This window comes from Ceratotherium simum, chromosome 1 (genome assembly GCF_057802395.1).
Source record: "Ceratotherium simum simum isolate JZ-2026a chromosome 1, ASM5780239v1, whole genome shotgun sequence".
Lineage (NCBI taxonomy): Eukaryota > Metazoa > Chordata > Mammalia > Perissodactyla > Rhinocerotidae > Ceratotherium > Ceratotherium simum.
Window position 1 is genome coordinate 42,443,966 of NC_141900.1, and position 19,683 is coordinate 42,463,648.

General features: G+C 35.9%; 1 protein-coding gene across 4 annotated transcripts in view; it reads left to right on the plus strand.

The window, feature by feature from the left end:
- The window catches only part of MIOS (meiosis regulator for oocyte development), a 40,851-nt gene that overhangs the window by 18,396 nt on the left and 2,772 nt on the right, over positions 1-19,683 (plus strand). For all 4 annotated transcript variants that reach the window (XR_015549876.1, XM_087423630.1, XM_014788202.2 and 1 more), the window contains 5 exons: positions 1,668-1,733; positions 3,124-3,282; positions 7,515-7,667; positions 8,911-9,115; positions 18,919-19,048. Coding sequence is in view for 3 of the 4 variants with exons in the window: in XM_087423630.1 (XP_087279756.1) it covers positions 1,668-1,733; positions 3,124-3,282; positions 7,515-7,667; positions 8,911-9,115; positions 18,919-19,048 (713 nt within the window). In the remaining variant the exon portion in view is untranslated. The remainder of the gene's footprint in view (positions 1-1,667; positions 1,734-3,123; positions 3,283-7,514; positions 7,668-8,910; positions 9,116-18,918; positions 19,049-19,683) is intronic.

Below are 19,683 nucleotides of genomic sequence, written 5' to 3' on the forward strand. Positions count from 1 at the left end.
TTGCTTGAATAATTGGTTTAAATGTCAGTCCCTAAGACATGTATTTTATTGAGGTATTTTAATGAGAATTTTAATAAATGTTGTTGGTGTCTATTTTGGCAATTCCTTAGTTTATTTTGTCCATTACTTTTAATTAATTACTGTTGAACTTTCCTAGCACTTCAAATTAATATCCAAGAGTATGTTGGGTTTTTTGTTTGTTGTTTTTAGTATTAGTACTCTTTTTTGTTAAACAGAAGATTTTAAATGTATCTTGAAGAAAGAAAATGATACTTTCAGGAAGTGGTAGAGAATGATGAAGGCTAGAAAAAGAAGTGGATTGTTCAAATTTTAAATTGACGGTTAAAGAAGTATATTGTGTAAATATTAAAGTTCTGTATTTTAAATTAAGTGACCTATTATAAATATTCTTCTTATACCTAAATTTGGGTTATTAGATAAGGGATATATTATCTTGAGTAGGAAGTTCATATTTCCAAACTGCTGGAAATATGAACTTCCTACTCAAGATAGGAATTAGGTCCAAGAGTGTACCTAATTATACTTGATGTGTAAATAATTATCATTAACGTTCTTTTTAAAAAAATAAGTTGTAGTAATCTAGTGAAATGTACTGAATTTGGAAATCTGAAGATAAAGATCTGAGTCCTTGCTCTGCCGCTTACTTTAGCTGGTCAGTTAAATTTTGGGTTTTAGTTTTCTTGGCTGTAAAATGACATGGATAAATTTATAACTCTTTGCAGATCAAAATTGTAACACATGCAACTGAATCTAAGAGTTAAATTCAGTTTGTACCAAACCTGTTCCCTCTTTAGGGCAGAACCATATTCATTTTCTCCTGAGTGAGAAAGCACACTAAGATAGGTATCCACTGAAGTGATTTTACATTTAAAGGAAGAAAACTGTATTTCAGGGAATGACTTCAATGGAAATAGGGTCTTTTTTCATTTTTAAACTGTTTTTTACTTATCACAAAGTTGTACTTTTCTACATTTGTAGTAAACACTTTTCAAAATAGTGTTTTACAATATTGACAAGTATACAAAAATTTAATTATTTTATCATGCCTCTGAAAATTTTGCCAGAAACCACCTATATAACAATATTTTACTGTAGCCACAAGAGTGTGCCTGTTATTTGTAAGGGTATGTTTTAAAACTTATCACTCTGTATTTAGAAACTTGTATTGATATTCTTTCTAGATTCTTTACTGGTGTATTCACACTGGTATATTCACTGGTAATTCACAGATTTCCTAGACTTGTTGATTAACTTAGCAGCCAAGGAAAGATTTCCTGTTTCCCCAAAATTAATTTCTATGGTAGAAGGATTACATGGCATCTTAAATTTGATAAACTGTACATCATTACTTAAGTTTTATGCTGGAGTTATATAAGACTGAACTGGAATTTTTTTAAAACTGAATTGGTCAGTATTTAAGAGGTAAATCTTTACTTTGCAAGGACAATAATCTTAGCACTGAGTTTCTTGAGAGAGACATTAAGAAAGGCATCTTAGGCAATAAATAGCTCTGCCAATATATACACATAACTTATTAATACATTTGAAAATAAAATTACATATTAGGTATATAAAATACTTAGTCTTCAAAAATTTAAAACTCATAGCACTTACAAGTAACTCCTTCCTTTTTCTCTTCTTTTCAGTATGAAAACAAAGTTGCTGTACGTGACAGAGTGGCATTTGCTTGTAAATTCCTTAGTGATAGTCAGGTAAGAACTGATTTAATTCCGTATTTGAAGTGATTAGTACTTATGTCACTGGATTGAGAAGCTAATCTTTATGTATAAATATGTGTGTGTGACATTTATGTATAAATTCTTCTAAAAAGTAAAGTAAAAATTTATTAGATCAAAATATTGTAAACATGTATCATAACTAGGTTTACTTGTTTAAGAATGCTGACTTAGGGGCTGGCCCTGTGGCGCAGTGGTTAAGTTCGGCACGTTCTGCTTCAGTGGCTTGGGTTTGCAGGTTCGGATCCTGGGGTGTGGGCCTACACCACTTGTCAGCCATGCTGTGGCAGTGACCCACATATAAAGTAGTGGAAGATTGGCACAGATGTTAGCTCAGGGCTAATCTTCCTCAAGAAAAAACATGAGGAAGATTGGCAACAGATATTAGCTCAGGGCTAATCTTCCTCAGCACACACAAAAAGAGAATGCTGACTTAGGAGCTGGCCCTATGGCCTAGTGATTAAGTCCAGCATGCTCTGCTTCAGCGGCCTGGGTTTGCAGGTTCAGATCCCGGGCACAGACCTACACCACTTGTCAGCCACACTGTGGTGGCAACCCACATACAAAAAGAGGAATATTGGCACAGATGTTAGCTCAGGGCTAATCTTCCTCAAGCAAAAAAAGAGGAAGATTGGTAAGAGCTGTTAGCTCAGGGTGAATCTTCCTAACCAAAAAAAAAGAATGCTGACTTAATGTTTTAGTTTATTTCTGCTTTTGGGAATGAGATTGATCAGTAGATAAAGATGTTAAACTCACCTCTTAGGGATGCTATAAAAGGATTCCTTCATTTTCTAATATAATAAACAGGTACTGAATGCATATGCTACGTGTATAGTAAGAGAAATGCACATAAACAACTAGTAATACAAAAGTGCTAAGTACTATAATAATGAGAAACTGCTGGGGGAATATAGAGGAATCTTGGCTAGAGTTTGGAGTGGGATGAAGTGAGGGAGGATGTTACAAGAGATGGTTATTTTTGATAATCTTGAAGTTCCCTTCCAACTCAGATTCTGTGATTCTATTACATCCTACTATAGTAGACAGCAAGAACTTTGCAGAATAGTGAGGACAGTTCTATTTACATTTAAAATAGTAAACTCTCTATTAGTTCGTTTATAGAATAATTATCAAAACATAGTAAATGCCTTGCCTTTTTAAAAAAGTATTTTAAATGATCTTGGATGCTGCATTGCAATTTATAATAGATGCAGACTTCTTAGAGATCACATATCTAGATTTTTCAAAGGCTTTTGTTTTAAAATGTTTTCCATTAAGAGTAAAATTGTTACAAATGTAGAAATTTTGTAATACAAAATATCTAGTAAAACGAATTGCTTCAGAAAAATCATTTTGAATTTTCCAGTTAAATAGATATATCGAAAAGTTGACCAATGAAATGAAAGAGGCTGGAAATTTGGAGGGAATACTGCTTACAGGCCTGACTAAAGATGGAGTGGACTTAATGGAGAGTTATGTTGATAGAACTGGAGATGTCCAAACAGCAAGTTACTGCATGTTACAGGTTAGTGCAGTGTGGCAGCAGCTTAAAGAAAAAAAATGCTTAACTACCTTCTGTACTTTCTTCCCTCATTAAGTGGGTATGCCTTGCTTGCTTAGGATCTTTAGAAGGCATTTAGCTTTAACCTAATCGCTTGGTCTACAGAGGACTTCTGCCTTATCTTGCTGTCTCTAAGCCTCCTACATTGGGTTATCCAGTTTTTCCTTTCGCTTTGGGAAGTGTCAGCTTTGAATTTATATAAAGCTCAAATGGAGCAGCAGAACCTTTCTTCAGTTTCTCCAATTGTTGATGGAAGTACATGTTCTACAGAAGAGATTGCCTTTCCCTGGTCTGAACTACAGTCTCACTTGAAGTGCAGAAGGCAAGTTATACCACAACTCTCTTAACTCATTTTCCCGTTTTATTATCAATGAGTGTGATTTGGGGTAAGTAGTTCATCTATTTTCTCTCAGTTTTTACTGTCAAATGTTTAGAAACAGATTCCTGGCAAAGGTTCCCTTCTATTTTTACTCTTGTTGGAAATATGGTGAAAATTTAGAGCATTTCCCTGAGATTTCCTGTAGCCCTCCACCCAATCTTATCCTTTTGTGATGTCATCTTTCCTGTCCTCATCCTTTTACACAATATGATAGCATGTTGTGTACTGGCTAAACGTAGTAAAATGCCCCCACCCCCACCCTACCTTCTTATGGACAAACATAGATACTGGCCCACAGACCAGAGTGTAAACTTACCCTAAGGTGTCAGGCCACTGCCCATGGAAGAAAAGGTGTCCTTCTGTAACATAATGCATCATTTTTTTTCCTACTGAAATGAGATTATATCTATTAAATCAAACTGTTGATATATGGCTACATAGTACAAATGGGTTGGTAACCTCTTAACAAGATTTCTAAAATATATTTAAAATGCAGACAGTGTATAATTGGATCTTGCTTTAAAAAAAGTCCACTCTGATAATCAGCTGCCTTTTAATTGGGATGTTTCCTCCATTTATATATTTATATGGTCAAGGTTAAGTCTACCATCTTGCTTCTGTTTTCCATTTTGTTTTTCCTTCTTCCTTTTGTTCCTCTGTTCTTTTCCTGCCTTTTTTTGGGCTAATTGAATATTTCACTGTTTCATTTTATTTCATCTATTGCCTTTTTAGCTATACCCCTTTTCATTATCTTTTTTTTTTTTAAGTAGTTGCTCTAGGTCTAACAATATCCTTAACTCATCAGTCGACATTTTACCTTCCTCATACTTCATATTTCACACCTGACACATCATGCTTCCTACTCCACCCTTTGCCTTTCTTACCTCAAACTGACACTTTCTACTTTTTGCTTCATACTTCATGTTTTACAAATGTTACAGCAGTGTAATTCCATTTACACATCCCTCTCCTTTGTGCTCTTGTCGTATATTTTACTTCTACATACGTTATAAACTCCAACTCACAGTGTTTTTATTTTTGCTTTGAACAGTCAGTTTGTCTTTTATGTAAGTTATGTGAAGAATGAAAACATGGGCTTTTATATTTATTTACTTATTTACCATTCCTGGTACTGTTTATTCCTTTCAATAGACTCAAATTTCATTTGGTATCATTTCCCTTTGATCTTGCTCTTTATATTTCTTGTAGTACAGATTCTCTCAGCTTAATTTTAACTGAAAATGTCTACTTGGCTCTTGTTTTTCTTTCAGCACTTTAGAAGATGTGGTTTCATGGTCTTTCGACCTCCATTGTTTCTGATGAGAAGTCAGCTATTATCTTATTGCCCTTATATAATGTTTCATTTTAACTTGGCTGTTTTCAAGATTTTCTTTTTAATTTGCAGCAGTTTAACCTTGATGCCTACTTGTGGTTCTTTTTATCCTGATTGTGGTTCATTGACCTTCTTGCATCTGCAAGTCAGTGTTTTTCATCAGATTTGGGAAGTTTTTGGACATTATTTCTTAAATGTTTTTTTCTGCCTCAATCTCATTCTCTTCTTTTTGGACTCATTACATATACATTAAACCATTTGATATTGTCCCACAGGTATCTGAGGCTCTGTTCATTTTCTTTCCATCTTTTTTAAATCTGTTCTTCAAACTGGATAAATTATATTGATTTGTTCATTGACTCTTCTGTAACCTTCTATGTGATGTTAAGTTTTCCAGGGTATTCTTAATTTCAGTTATTGTACTTTTTAGTTCTAGAATCTCAATTTTTTTATAGTTTACATTTTTTCAGCTCAGATCCCTATCTGTTCACTATTTAAAACACTGTTTTCCTTTAAATCTTTGAATATGTGTCTAATAGTTGCATTGAAGTCTTTGCTAACTCTAACATATGGGCTATTTTAGGTTTAGTTTCTGTTGACTGCCTTTTTCCTTGACTTTGAATCACATTTACTGTTTCTTAATATGTCTAGTGATTTTTCATTGAATACTGGATGTTGTGTATAATACATTGTAGAGACTTGGATTTGTTTACATTTTTCTGAAGAATGTTGGTTAATGCTTTTGGAAGTTCAGTTACTTGCTGCTCACTTTGGTCTTGCATTTTGTTACTGTGGGTTTGTGGAAAGGCCTAGGTATTTCCCAAGCCCTTCTAATTTGGCCACACTTAATCTCTGAACTATTTCCTCTGCAGATTTTGTCACAGCTTGGTTTTAGGTTTTATCAGGGCAGATCTAGAGAAGGCTTACCAAATATGAATTGACCAAATTCTTTCTTAGTTTATCCTTACTGCCACGGAAAGGGAAAGAGTGAAGTATGAAGATTTCTTATTTTTCTGTGAATTTTCTTTTTAAATTTTCTACTTTAGTACTTAGTTCTGGGTAGTTGTTCATAAGTAGGACTAGAGTAGATGTAGAGTAGATTTAAGAAATGAAATTGTCAGCTAAAAGTTTTTCATTTCATGTTCTTTTAGCTAAATTTAACTCTGGTGATTGAAATTAATACCTAATTAATAGGTGAAAGATATGCTCCTTCTATTTTGATGTAATGCCTAAAGATAGATTGTTTTTATTAGTTGTTACAGGTTCCTTACCTTTTTCCATAAGTAAGATGCATATTAAGTTCTCTCTAACATTTTACTTTTCTCTCTGGCCCCCAAATAGGACTGGGAAAACTGGGCTTCAGATTGATGCCCATGGCATCATTGGAGGTAGAGACTTGTTCTACTTTCTTCATCGTGTGAAGTTAAGGAAGATATCCTGGACAGGGCTAAAAGCAGTCTATGAAAAACCCAGAGCAGGCATAGGTGAAATACAAATGTTACAGCTGCTGGGGGAAATGTAACTTTAGGAAAAGTCTTAGTGGCAAGACATTGAAGTTCTTAATGAGAAGAAATCTAAAGTAAATTTAAGGAAAAGAAATTGTTGCTTTTCACTGTGGTCTAGGGGCAAAAGAACTAAGAACACTTTTGGTTTGGTTTTGGTTTTTTCTTTTTAATTTTTAAGGTGATAAATGTATGTTTTTATTGAGGGGGAGAGAGAATAGACAAGTTTAACTTTCAGATAAATACAAAAACAGCATCTCAGGTCACAGGACATTGCTAGAATGAAGGACTAGTTTCTCTGTTATTTTAGATGTGATTGAGTGGGGCCAGCCCCGTGGCATAGTGGTTAAGGTCGTGCTCTCCACTTCGGCAGCCCAGGGTTCGCAGGTTCAGGTCCCACATGTGGACTTACACACTGTTTATCAAGCCATGCTGTGGTGGCGTCCACATATAAAGTAGAATAAGATGGGCATGGATGTTAGCCCAGGGCCAATCTTCCTCAGCAAAAAGAGGAGGATTGGCAACAGATGTTAGCTCAGGGCTAATCTTCTCTCCCCTGCCCCACAAAAAAAGTGTGAGCAACTTTGCTGTGCATTTGGATTAGATAGTAAACAGATTTTGTGAACCCAGAGGTTTTAATTTTGGGGACAAAGAGTATTCACATCACTTATTACTGTATTCAGCCAGGAAGGTGAATTATTTGCTTCTTGAGTTTTTAAACTTAAATAAGAGAGAGAAAATTGCACTTCCCTGGCCAGGTATAATGATATATACAGTACTTATTTATGTCATTAGTAGAGACCAGCTTAAAGTAAATTAACGGAGCTTCCATCAGTTATTTTATCTGTATCCTCATTGGGAGCCAACTTTATGGAAAAAGGAGGCCTATTCTTCCGTGTGACTCATACTCACATGTTACCTAGAGTCCTCTGGCTTAGCCAGGAAATTTTTAACCAACTGAAATAATTCATGTTTTTTTTAGGGTTCTCCTTTAGATGTTCTTAAAGATGAAAGAGTTCAGTACTGGATTGAGAATTATAGAAATTTATTAGATGCTTGGAGGTTTTGGCACAAACGAGCCGAATTTGATATCCACAGAAGTAAGTTGGATCCCAGTTCCAAGCCTTTAGCACAAGTAAGTACATTGTTTTGGAGAGAATCAAATTGTAACGTGTGCCTAATAGTCCAGCAAAAAATAAGAGTATTTACAGCATGTTATATAGGATAAATTTAGAGTTCAATTTAATAAGTTATTATTAGCTCATTCTTTTGCTTATATGGAGTTCCCATTGATGTCTTTATGTATTCTAGACTGTACTTTGTCCTTGATCTTCCTGTTTTTTGGTCCTGCCACTTCCTAACAATCGTCTCACTGACTTGAGCTTTAATCTGAGATAGAGCAAACCACAGCAGACCCTAGAGGATCTTAGGCAAACCTATATCAATCCTAGGGCTGTCTGAGGTTTTTCCAGGATATTCCAGGCCCTTTCAGAATCAAAACTATTATATGATCTTATAAATTCCATTTATGTATTAAGTTTTTCTGGACTATTTATATGTAATAAGGCAGGATTTGCTTTTTTCTTTAACTATACACATAGATGTGTCTAATTACACATGGAATTTTTTTTTATTTTAGCATTAGTTTAAAAAACATGAGATCAATTATCACATAAAGCATATGACACGAAATCACTATATCTAAGACATTAAATATCAGGTATATCCTCAATGTGAGCACTGGATGGTGCTATTTTCTTATTTTAGAAAGTTGAGAAATTAGTTCTTATATTAAAACCACCCAAATATTAGTAAAATAGCATTACATGATAATATTTGTTACTAATCTATATGATAAGTATTTAAGAGCCTAGGAGTTTAATGTAAAAGCAAAATAAATAGTTTCTATTGCAGTTATTCTAAGGTTTTAACTATTTACCATTCTAAGATCCTTAACTCTTTTTTTATCTTAAGGATATGAGTGTTTTCTTTACAAGAAAATTTTGTTCAAGAGATTATATCATTGAACTTTGGATTAGGAATAATATTGGGATATTTTGTAATGTCTCAGTGTGAACTCTAAAGTCCTTGTTATTTCTAAAATGTTGGGATCTAATGTTTTCAAGTTTTTTGGTGGAAATCAGTGGCATTAGGAAGAATATAACTAAACAAACAACAGAGAAGTACTCAAGTAATGTAACTTCTAAGTGGAAATCTTAATTGAGAACTAGTCAAACTTAGCAGATGACAAATTATTTTATAATATAAAATAAAGTTTAAAAAATATTTAAAAATAATTTGTTAGGATCAACTTTGAATTTTTTATTTTATTTCTAAAGTTGGCATGATATTTATTCCTCCTTTCCTTTGTTTTATAGGTGTTTGTGAGTTGCAATTTCTGTGGCAAGTCTATCTCCTATAGCTGTTCAACTGTGCCTCATCAGGGCAGAGGTTTCAGTCAGTATGGTGTCAGTGGCTCGCCAACAAAATCTAAAGTCACAAGCTGCCCTGGCTGTCGAAAACCCCTTCCTCGATGCGCACTTTGCCTCATTAATATGGGAACACCTGTTTCTAGCTGTCCTGGTATGACATCATTCTACAATGTACTTTTCTGAGCTGAAGTTATTCCTATATAATTGATTGAGTGTTGTAAATCAAAGACGTAGTAGCCTGAGTTCATATTATTTCTGAGAGTGAGCCACTTTGCTGGCTTGAAGGTTTTTGTATTCCCTGTAATTTATAAAATCTATTCATTGAAAGTAAAATCTATATCCATGATATCTCAGGTAATCTCACAAATGCTGGCCACTTTAAAGTTTGTGAGAAGAGCTTACATATTGAGTAATCTTATAATTATACCATTTTCTTATCACTTTTTCTAAGAGGAGTTTCCTCAAATTTTATGTTTGAAAGTCAGTGTGCCCTCATCTGTTAGCAAATACCTTGTTTGCATAAAGAGCTTTTGATAGTCTCAAGGCACTTTCACATTTTCTCTTATTTCATCTTCAAAATCTTCCAGTGAAATACACAGAGAAATTATTAACCTAGAAGTCAGATCCCTTTACTGCTATATTTGTCACTTACCTACTAAATATATATATGTGTGTATGTGAATATATATATACACACACACATATATGTATTTTTTAATGGTTAGAAATATTAGGATTATTGTTTACTGCTTATAGTAAACATAGAAAAAAATTTTGAGAACAGTAGATAGTTGAATATAATGTACCCAATGGCTGGAAATATTCCACCTATTTATATAACTTGAAAATGATACTAAATTTTAATTAAAAATGTTTGAGTATTTGGCATACTGGTATAATTGAATAATGAATAAAGAACTGGGTATAGGGCCAGCCCGGTGGCTTAGCGGTTAAGTGCATGTGCTCCACTACTGGCGGCCCGGGTCCGGATCCCGGGCGTGCACCGATGCACCACTTCTCTGGCCATGCTGAGGCCGCGTCCCACATACAGCAACTAGAAGGATGTGCAACTATGACATACAACTATCTACTGGGGCTTTGGGGAAGAAAAAAAAAAAAGGAGGAGGATTGGCAATAGATGTTAGCTCAGGGCCGGTCTCCCTCAGCAAAAAGAGGAGGATTGGCATAGATGTTAGCTCAGGGCTGATCTCCCTCACAAAAAAAAAAAAAAAAAGAACTGGGTATAGTGTCAGAATGCCTGTTTTAGTTCTAGCTTTGTGATATTCAGTCTGTGACATTGAGAGGTATTTTAGCCCTCTTTCATATAAAGTGTTGGACTGGGAAATCCTTTCTAGTTATGAGATTTTGTAGTTCTGTTCTGCAGCTAGTTCATGTAAGTTTGTTTTGTTGTTACTTTGACATCTGTAAAAGAGATTTGCTGGTATCATTGGCTGAGTAATTATTTCTCAATCTAGATGCCTTTTTTTTTAAGAAGACAGTATGTAATGTTTTCAAATACATGTGTTAATTTTGATTTAAATTTTAATCAAGTGGGGGCCAGCCCCGTGGCTTAGTGGTTAAGTGCGCGCGCTCTGCTACTGGCGGCCCAGGTTTGGATCCCTGGCATGCACCAATGCACCGCTTGTCCGCCGTGCTGAGGCGTTATCCCGTATACAGCAACTAGAAGGATGTGCAACTATGACGTACAACTATCTGCTGGGGCTTTGGAGAGAAAAAGGGAAAAAAAGGAGTAGGATTGGCAATAGATGTTAGCTCAGGGCCGGTCTCCCTCAGCAAAAAGAGGAGGATTGGCATAGATGTTAGCTCAGGGCTGATCTTCCTCACAAAAAAAAAAATTTTTAATCAAGGATTTTCATTTTGTACATTACATAGTGATCACTTTTTTTTATGGTCCTGATACCAATAAATAGAAAATAACAATTCAGAATAAAAATCTACTACAGTGAAAGAACAAGGAGGCCGAATATAGCACAAATAAGTTCTGTGTGAACTGAGATACACAGAAATAAATTTAATACATATTTTGGACCATAAGCTTCAGGAAGCTATCATGGCCTGATTGCTGTTCCTTTTTGCTAAATATTAGCTTTTCAGTCTTTTCTATTTTTGAAATAGGTAAGAAAAGATAAAAACAATTTTCTAGAATTTGAAGAAAATTAAATCATAAGACATTTCAAGCTCTCTGTTATAGAGACTATTAATTTTTTTTAAATTATTTTACTTAGGTCATATTGGTTTATAACATTGTATAATTTCAGGTGTACATTATTATATATCGGTTTATAACATTGTATAATTTCAGGTGTACGTTATTATATATATCGGTTTCTGTATAGACTGCATTGTGCTCATCACTAATAGTCTAGTTTTTATCCATCACCATACGTATGTGACCCTTTATGCATTTTGGTGTCTCCGCACCCTTTTTGCCTCTGGTAACCACTAATCTGTTCTCTTTATCCACGTGTTAGTTTATCTTCCACATATAAGTGAAATCATATGGTGTTTGTCTTTCTCTGTCTGGCTTATTTCACTTATAACACCCTCAAGGTCCATCCATGTTGTTGCAAATGGGATGATTTTGTCTTTTTTTATGGCTGAGTAGTATGCCACTGGGTGTAGAGAGAGAGAGAGAGAGAGAGAGATACACACACACACACACACACACACCCCACATTTTCTTTATCCATTCATCAGTTGATGGGCACTTGGGTTGCTTCCACGTCTTGGCTATTGTGAATAATGCTGCAATGAACATAGGGGTGCATAAATCTCTTTGTGTTGTCGATGTGATGTTCTTTGGATAAATACCCAGTAGTGGAATAGCTGGATTGTATGGTATTTCTATTTTTAATTTTTTGAGGAGTCTCCATACTGTTTTCCATAGTGGCTTCACCAGTTTGCATTCCCACCAGCAGTGTGTAAGGGTTCCCTTTTCTCCACGTCCTCTCCAACATTTGTTATTTCTTGTCTTGGCAATTATAGCCATTCTGACAGGTGTAAGGTGATATGTCATTGTAGTTTTGATTTGCACTTCTCTAATAATTAGTGATGTTTAACATCTTTTTCATGTGCCTGTTGGCCATCTGTGTATCTTCCTTGGAAAAATGTTTGTATCCTCTGCCCATTTTTTGATTGGGTTGTTTTTTTTGTTGTTAAATTGTATGAGTTCTTTATATATTTTGGAGATTAACTCCTTGTCGGATATATGATGTGCAAATATTTTCTCCCAGTTGGTGGGTTGTCTTTTCGTTTTGTTCATGGTTTCCTTGCTGTGCAGAAGCTCTTTAGTCTGATGTGGTCCCATTTGTTTATTTTTTCTTTTGTTTCCCCTGCCTGAGTAGACATCGAAAAGATGCTGCTAAGACTGATGTCAAACAGTGTACTGCCTATATTTTCTTCTAGGAGTTTTATGGTTTCAGGTCTTACATTCAAGTCTTGAATCCATTTTGAGTTAATTTTTGTGTATGGTGTAAGATAATGGTCTACTTTCATTCTTTTGCATGTGGCTGTCCAGTTTTCCCAACACCATTTATTGAAGAGACTTTCCTTATTCCATTGTATGTTCTTAACTCCTTTGTCAAAGATTAGCTGTCCATAGATGTGTGGTTTTATGTCTGGGCTTTCAATTCTATTCCATTGATCTGTGTGTCTGTTTTTGTGTCAATACCGTGCTGTTTTGGTTACTATAGCTTTGTAGTGTATTTTGAAGTCAGGGATCGTGATGCCTCCAGCTTTGTTCTTTTTTCTCAGAATTCCTTTGGCTATTTGGGGTCTTGTGTTGTTTCATATAAATTTTAGGATTCTTTGTTCTATTTCTGTGAAGAATGTCATTGGGATTCTGATTGGGATTGCATTGAATCTGTAGATTGCTTTCAGTAATATGGACATTTTAACTGTGTTTATTCTTCCAATCCATGTGCATGGAATATCTTTCCATTTCTTTATGTCTTCTTTGATTTCTTTCAGTAATGTCTTATAGTTTTCAGTGTGTAGGTCTTTCACCTTGTTGGTTAAATTTGTTCCCAGGTTTTTGATTCTTTTTGTTGTGATTGTAAATGGGATTGTATTCTTGAGTTCTCCTTCTGTTAGTTCATTATTAGAGTGTAGAAATGCAACTGGTTTTTGTAAGTTGATTTTGTACCCTGAACCTTTGCTGTAGTTGTTGATTATTTCTGATAGTTTTGTGGTGGATTCTTTAGGGGTTTCTGTATATAGAATCATGTCATCCGCAAACAGCAAGAGTTTCTCTTCTCCCTTTCCAATTTGGATACCTTGTATTTCTTTTCCTTGCCTAGTTGCTCTGGCCAAAACCTCCAGTACTGTGTTGAATAGTAGTGGCGAGAGTGGGCATCCTTGTCTTGTTCCTGTTTTCAGAGGGGTGGCTTTCAGTTTTTCACTAAGTAAGATGTTGGCTATGGGTTTGTCATATATGGCCTTTATTATGTTGAGGTACTTTCCTTCTATACCCATTTTATTGAGAGTTTTCATCATAAAAGGATGTTGGATCTTCTCACATGCCTTTTCAGTGTCTATTGAGATGATCATGTGATATTTACTCCTCTTTTTGTTAATGTGGTGTATCACATTGATTGATTTGCAGATGTTGAACCATCCCTGCATCCCTAATATGAATCCCACTTGATCACGGTGTATGATTCTTTTAATGTATTGCTGTATTTGATTTGCCAATATTGTGTTGAGGATTTTTGCATCTGTGTTCATCAGCGATATTGGCCTGTAATTTTCCTTCTCTGTGTTGTCCTTGTCTGGTTTTGGTATCAGGGTGATGTTGGCCTCACAGAAAGAGTTAGAAAGCATTCCATTTTCGTACTTTTTTTGGAATAGTTTGAGAAGGATAGGTATTAAATCTTCTTTGAATGTTTGGTAGGAGTCTCCAGAGAAGCCATCTGGTCCTGGACTTTTCAGTTGGTGGTTTTCTGTGGTGGTTTTCTCAGTTTTCTCTTATTTATGATTGTGGCTCTGCTCTGATTTTTTGTTTACTGGTTACCATGAGGTTTTTATAAAAGATCTCATAGATGAGATAGTCCATTTTCTGATAGCTTCTCATCTCCGTTAGCCTAAGCAGGTTCCATCCCTTTCTCCTCCCCTTCTGAGTTATTGTTGTCATAAATTATTCTTTTTTGTGTTGTGAGTTTGTGACTAAATTGAAGTGTTTATAGTAATTAGTAATATAGTTATTTTTGGTGGTTTCCTTCCCTTTATCTTTTATGTTATAGTTGTTTGCTAACTTGTTCTGTTGGAGAGCTGCAATTTTCTGATTTTGTCTGTCTAGTTATCTCCTTGCTCAAAGCTTTGTAAACCTCTGCCTTTTTGTTTCAGGTAGGAGTGCTTCCTTCATCATTTCTTGTAAGGCAGGTCTAGTGGCGATGAACTCCCGAACTCCCTCAGCTTTTGTTTATCTAGGAAAGCTTTTATTTCTCCATTGTATCTGAAGGATAGTTTCACTGGATAGAGTATTCTTGGCTGAAAGTTTTTGTCTTTCAATATTTTGAATATATCATTCCATTCTCTCCTACCCTGTAAGGTTTCTGCTGAGAAATCTGCTGAAAGCCTGATAGGGGTTCCTTTGTAAGTTTTCTTTGTAGGAGTTCCTTTTGCCTTGCTGCACTTCTAGGGCATTTATTCTCTCCTCCATAAGGTTAGCTCTATTTTTTATGGTTTCTAGATTATTTTTTATCTCATTAATTGTTCTTCATATCCAGAATGTCTGTATAGATTTTTTTAAGGGCTTTAGTCTCTTTGGTGAAGTATTCCTTCTTCTCATTAATTGTATTCCTGAGCTCATGAACTGTCTGAGTTTTCTTATAACTCATTGAGTTTCCTTATGACAACTATTTTGAATTCTCTGTCATTTAGATTGTAAATTACTGTGACATCAGGATTGTTTTCTGAAGACTTGTCATTTTCCTTCTGCTCTGAAGTGTAGTTCTTCACGGTTTTGATGAATTGATCCTTTGCTGGTGCATTTGTGGTAGTATTAGGTCGCAGATTCCACCTGCCACCGCCGGCGGGGAGGGGTAGGAGCTGTGTTTTCTAATCCCGCCCCATCTGCTAGAAGTTGTGCCAGTGGGGCTGCTCTGCGTTTGCACGGGCTGGCCGCAGCCACTTGGTGGATTACGCATGTACAGGCGGGGCCTCTGTGCTTGGTGAGTGGGTTGCTCTTGTGTGGGCAGGGTTGCTCCCCTGGGCAGGGGACCAACTGAGCTGCTGCGCTAGGTGGGGGGAGCGCTTTCTTTTGCATCGTCCGGCACTGCGCTCCTGGCAGTTTGGTAGAGCTGGTGTATGGGGCTCCCAAGCGAGGGGGCTGAGCTGCTGTCACTGGGTGGGGAGCGTTCCCATGCACAGGGTCGCCACAGCATGGTGGGCACACCTGCAGGCCGGGCTGCCACTCCTAAAGCATTCATGCGTGGGCCAGGCTGCCCCCGCCTCCTCTTATGGTCATGCCGGCTGCTGTGTGAGGATCCATGACCTGGATCACTGCCACAAGGAAGGGGGAGAGGTCTGCTCACCTAATTCCACTGCTTCCCAGGGAGCCAGTCCACCCACCTTCAGATGTATAGCTGTGTGGGTCTCTCAGAAGTCCTGTTATACTGTGTAGGGAATCCTCTGTTGGTTAATGAATGTCCATTTAGTTGTATCTTAGAGGGGAGAGACAAAGGGAACAACTCACTCTGCCATGTTGCTGACGTCACTCTCCTGGAGACTATTAATTTAATGAAGATTCAACACTCAGATTTATCAGATCTTAATGTTTTTTCATATTTGCTTCAGAAATATTTCTCTAAATTTGCTTCAGAAATAATTTCTTTATATAACATATATTTGAGCACTTGTTTAATCCATTAAGATAAGGCTGATGTGCTGAGACGAATCAAAGATGCTTGTGGAGCTTATGGTGTACAATGAGCGTGGATAACTAATATAAAATAAGAAATGATATGTTGTAGAAAATAAATACTGGCCCAGAATCCTTTATCTGTCATTCCAAAATCTCTAAAAAGATCTGAAAATCCAATTTTTTTTAAATGAATTTACAATAATCTCATTTGGCCAAAAAAAAAAACCCTTTCAGAAGTGACATGAGGCTATTCAAGTCTTTATTTCTCTTATTTGTGAATATTCATATGTTTCACTGCAGAAATAGTGATGTGTTTGATTACAGAATGCTGCCTCAGACTTTCCTGGAGGTGTTATATGATATTTGCTTATTATTTTTTTTTAAATCTCAAAACATTACGAATTCTGTAACACATTTAGCTCCCTGAGGTGAATAAGGGATTTATATAAGGAAAGTGTTAGGAATTCTGAAAGACAGAAACATTACTTCTATTTGAAGGATATCTGGAAAACTTCAGAAAGAAGATGCCATTTAATCTGGTCCTTTAAAGTTTCATAGATTTAAATACACGAAGATTTTAGGGAAGCCTTTCTAGATTGTAGACAGTATCAAAAGCATGAACTAGGGCAAAAGATTGGTGAGTATGATAAGTACAGAGAGTGTATAGGAACCAGCAAGTGTATCAGTGTGACAAGGGCTGAGGAAGTAGACTTGGTAGGAAATAGTGTAGGAAAATTAGGGGAGCCTGAATGTGATTTTTAAAGGCATTGCTGAGCTGAGGTAATTACAAAATAATAAACATATTCTTTTTTGGTGTGTAAAAACAGCAGAATCTGAGTTCCAAAAGAAAACAGGACCTTATAGGGCTTAACTTCTAGATGTAATACATTTTTTAAAGTTAGTATCCTTCTTACTCTTCTTTTATTATCATTATGAGTTAGCGCCTAGGTGAAACTCTAGTTTTCTTCAACTATTCTGTAGCACTTATCCTCATAATTCACTATAAATCTTTTTAAATTTAAAGCTGTTTCATCTTAAAAAACCTTTTCTCATGGTCATGAGGTAGACCTTAATATTTTCAGCTTCATCAGAGAAACAAGGATTAGTTTGTTCTGGATTCACTCTGTTTTCTGTGTGTATTAGAAGTTACAAAACCAAAGTGAAAATCGCTTAGGAGAGCTATACACAAAGGTATAAAATAGTTTATCTTTTTTTTTTTTTAATATTTATTTATTTATTTAGTGTGTGTGTGTGTGTGTGTGTGTGTGAGTGAGGAAGATCAGCCCTGAGCTAACATCCATGCCAGTCCTCCTCTTTTTGCTGAGGAAGACTGGCCCTGAGCTAACATCCATGCCCATCTTCCTCTGCTTTATATAGGATGCCACCACAGCATGGCCTGACAAGCGGTGTGTTGGTGCACACCCGGGATCCGAACCCAGGCCGCCAGCAGCAGACCACATGCACTTAACTGCTACACCACGGGACCGGCCCCTCTAAAATAGTTTATCTTTAAAAGGTCTATATTTTCTCTTCCCTCTTTTCCCTTGTTCATTGTTAATTGTTTTCATGAAGGTTTTAGGAAGAATTTCAGTGTATTTACATTTTAAATCCTTGCAACACCTACACATCCTTTCACCTTCATATCATTAGCAAAAACAGATGGGTATTTTTAAAAACTATTTGCAAGACTATCCATGTGGTCATTAAAGTGTGACCAGCAGTGGTCCAGATGAAATTTTGGGCATAGCATCATGTCTTAATAGGTACACAATTGCTTAATTGAACTTAATATTTTTACTTACTCATTTTTCTATTCTTGTCTCTAGTTATATACCATCTTAAAATATTTTAATTTGTTGTTTTAGAAGAAAAGAAAACATATTAAGGTGATCAAAATTAATAGAATGAGAATTTTTTGAGCATTGAAAGTTAGATAAATGTGTGTGTGAAGATGTGCATGTGTAATAACATTTTTGTTCAGTTTTCTGTGAACTATAACACGGATAGAAATGTATATATCATGTTCTGTGATAAATCAAACATCAATGTGTCCCCTACCCTGCTTAAGATAACATTGTCTTCCAGTGCCGTTGATCATTTCTCCCTGCCTAGTTACACCTCTTTCCTCCTCCCCAGAGGTAACCACTGGCCTAAATTGTGTGTTATTCAGTCTCTTGCCTGTCTGGGTATAGTTTTATCACATGTTAGTTTTGTCTGTGCTTTAAATTCTATATAAATGAATCATATGGAATATCTCCTTTAACTTGCCGTTTTTGCTCAAACCTTTGAAGGTTTGGGTTTTTTTTTTTAGTTTCAATTATGTGGATAAATGTAGCTGTAGTTTATTCATTTTATTACTCTTTAGTGTTTCATTCATGACTGTAACAGTTTTTCCACTCTACTCTTGATGGACACTGGTTGTTTCCCGATTTTTACTATTATAAGCAATGCTGCTATGAACATTCCTGCATATGTCTCCTTTTAGAATGTGCAAAAATTTCTCTAGTGTATTTGCCTAGAAGTAGAATTGCTAAATCATACTGTTTGCTAATGTTTTTTTACTTAGGATTTTTATGTCTGTTCAGGAGGGAGATTGGCCATCTTCCTTTGTCATATTATCTTTATCTGGTTTTGTTAGCAAAATTATACCAATGTTGTGAGTGCGTTGGGGAATTTCCCTTCTTTTTTTCCTATTGTTTGGAAGAGTTTGTATAGATGAAAATCACTTGTTCCTTCAATGTTTGGTAGAACTCATCTGTAAACTGTATTTGGTGTTTTCTTTGTGGGAAAGATTTTAAACCACTGTTTGTTTTTCTGAAATTGTTAATTCAGATTGCTTCTTAGTGGGTTTGATAATTTATATTTTTCTATTTTTTTATTGGCTAGTAAAAGTGTAAAGAAACTCCAATTATGTGGTATTTTTTTAATCTAAACTAAATCCTAGCATTAAAATTGCTATTTCAATATGATGTGTGATTTGTATTTTGACATAGTTTTAGAAATACATTTTGAGAAACTTTGAATAAAATATTGTGATATGGTTAATGAAGATCATTTTCTTTGACCCATAGGAGGATCCAAATCAGATGAAAAAGTAGACTTGAGCAAGGACAAAAAATTAGCTCAATTTAACAACTGGTTTACATGGTGTCACAATTGCAGACACGGTGGGCATGCTGGACATATGCTTAGTTGGTTCAGGTAATCACATTCCTTCTTCAACAGGCTTAGAGTTAGAGGAGATAAAACAGATGGCCTTTTAAATAGTTCAGGTTTAGGGGCCGGCCTGGTGGCGCAAGCGGTTAAGTGCACGCGCTCCGCTGCGGTGGCCCAGGGTTCGCAGGTTCGGATCCCGGGCACACACCGACGCACTGCTTGTCAGGCCATGCTGTGGCGGTGTCCCATATAAAGTGGAGGAAGATGGGCACAGATGTTAGCCCAGGGCCAGTCTTCCTCAGCAAAAAAAACCAGGAAGATTGGCGGATGTTAGCACAGGGCTTGTCAGGCCATGCTGTGGCGGTGTCCCATATAAAGTGGAGGAAGATGGGCACAGATGTTAGCCCAGGGCCAGTCTTCCTCAGCAAAAAAAAACCAGGAAGATTGGCAGATGTTAGCACAGGGCCGATCTCCTCACAAAAATAAATGAATAAATAAAAATTAAAAAAAAAAAAAGAATAAAAAAATAAATAGTTCAGGTTTATACAACCAAAGGATGAATTTCTTTTATACTGTCACTTGAGTTAACAGAAGTGGTGTCAACATTTCTATCATTAGATATCCTATGTAATCTTAAACTATAAAGTTAATACTTATATAAGAAATAGTTTAAATATTAT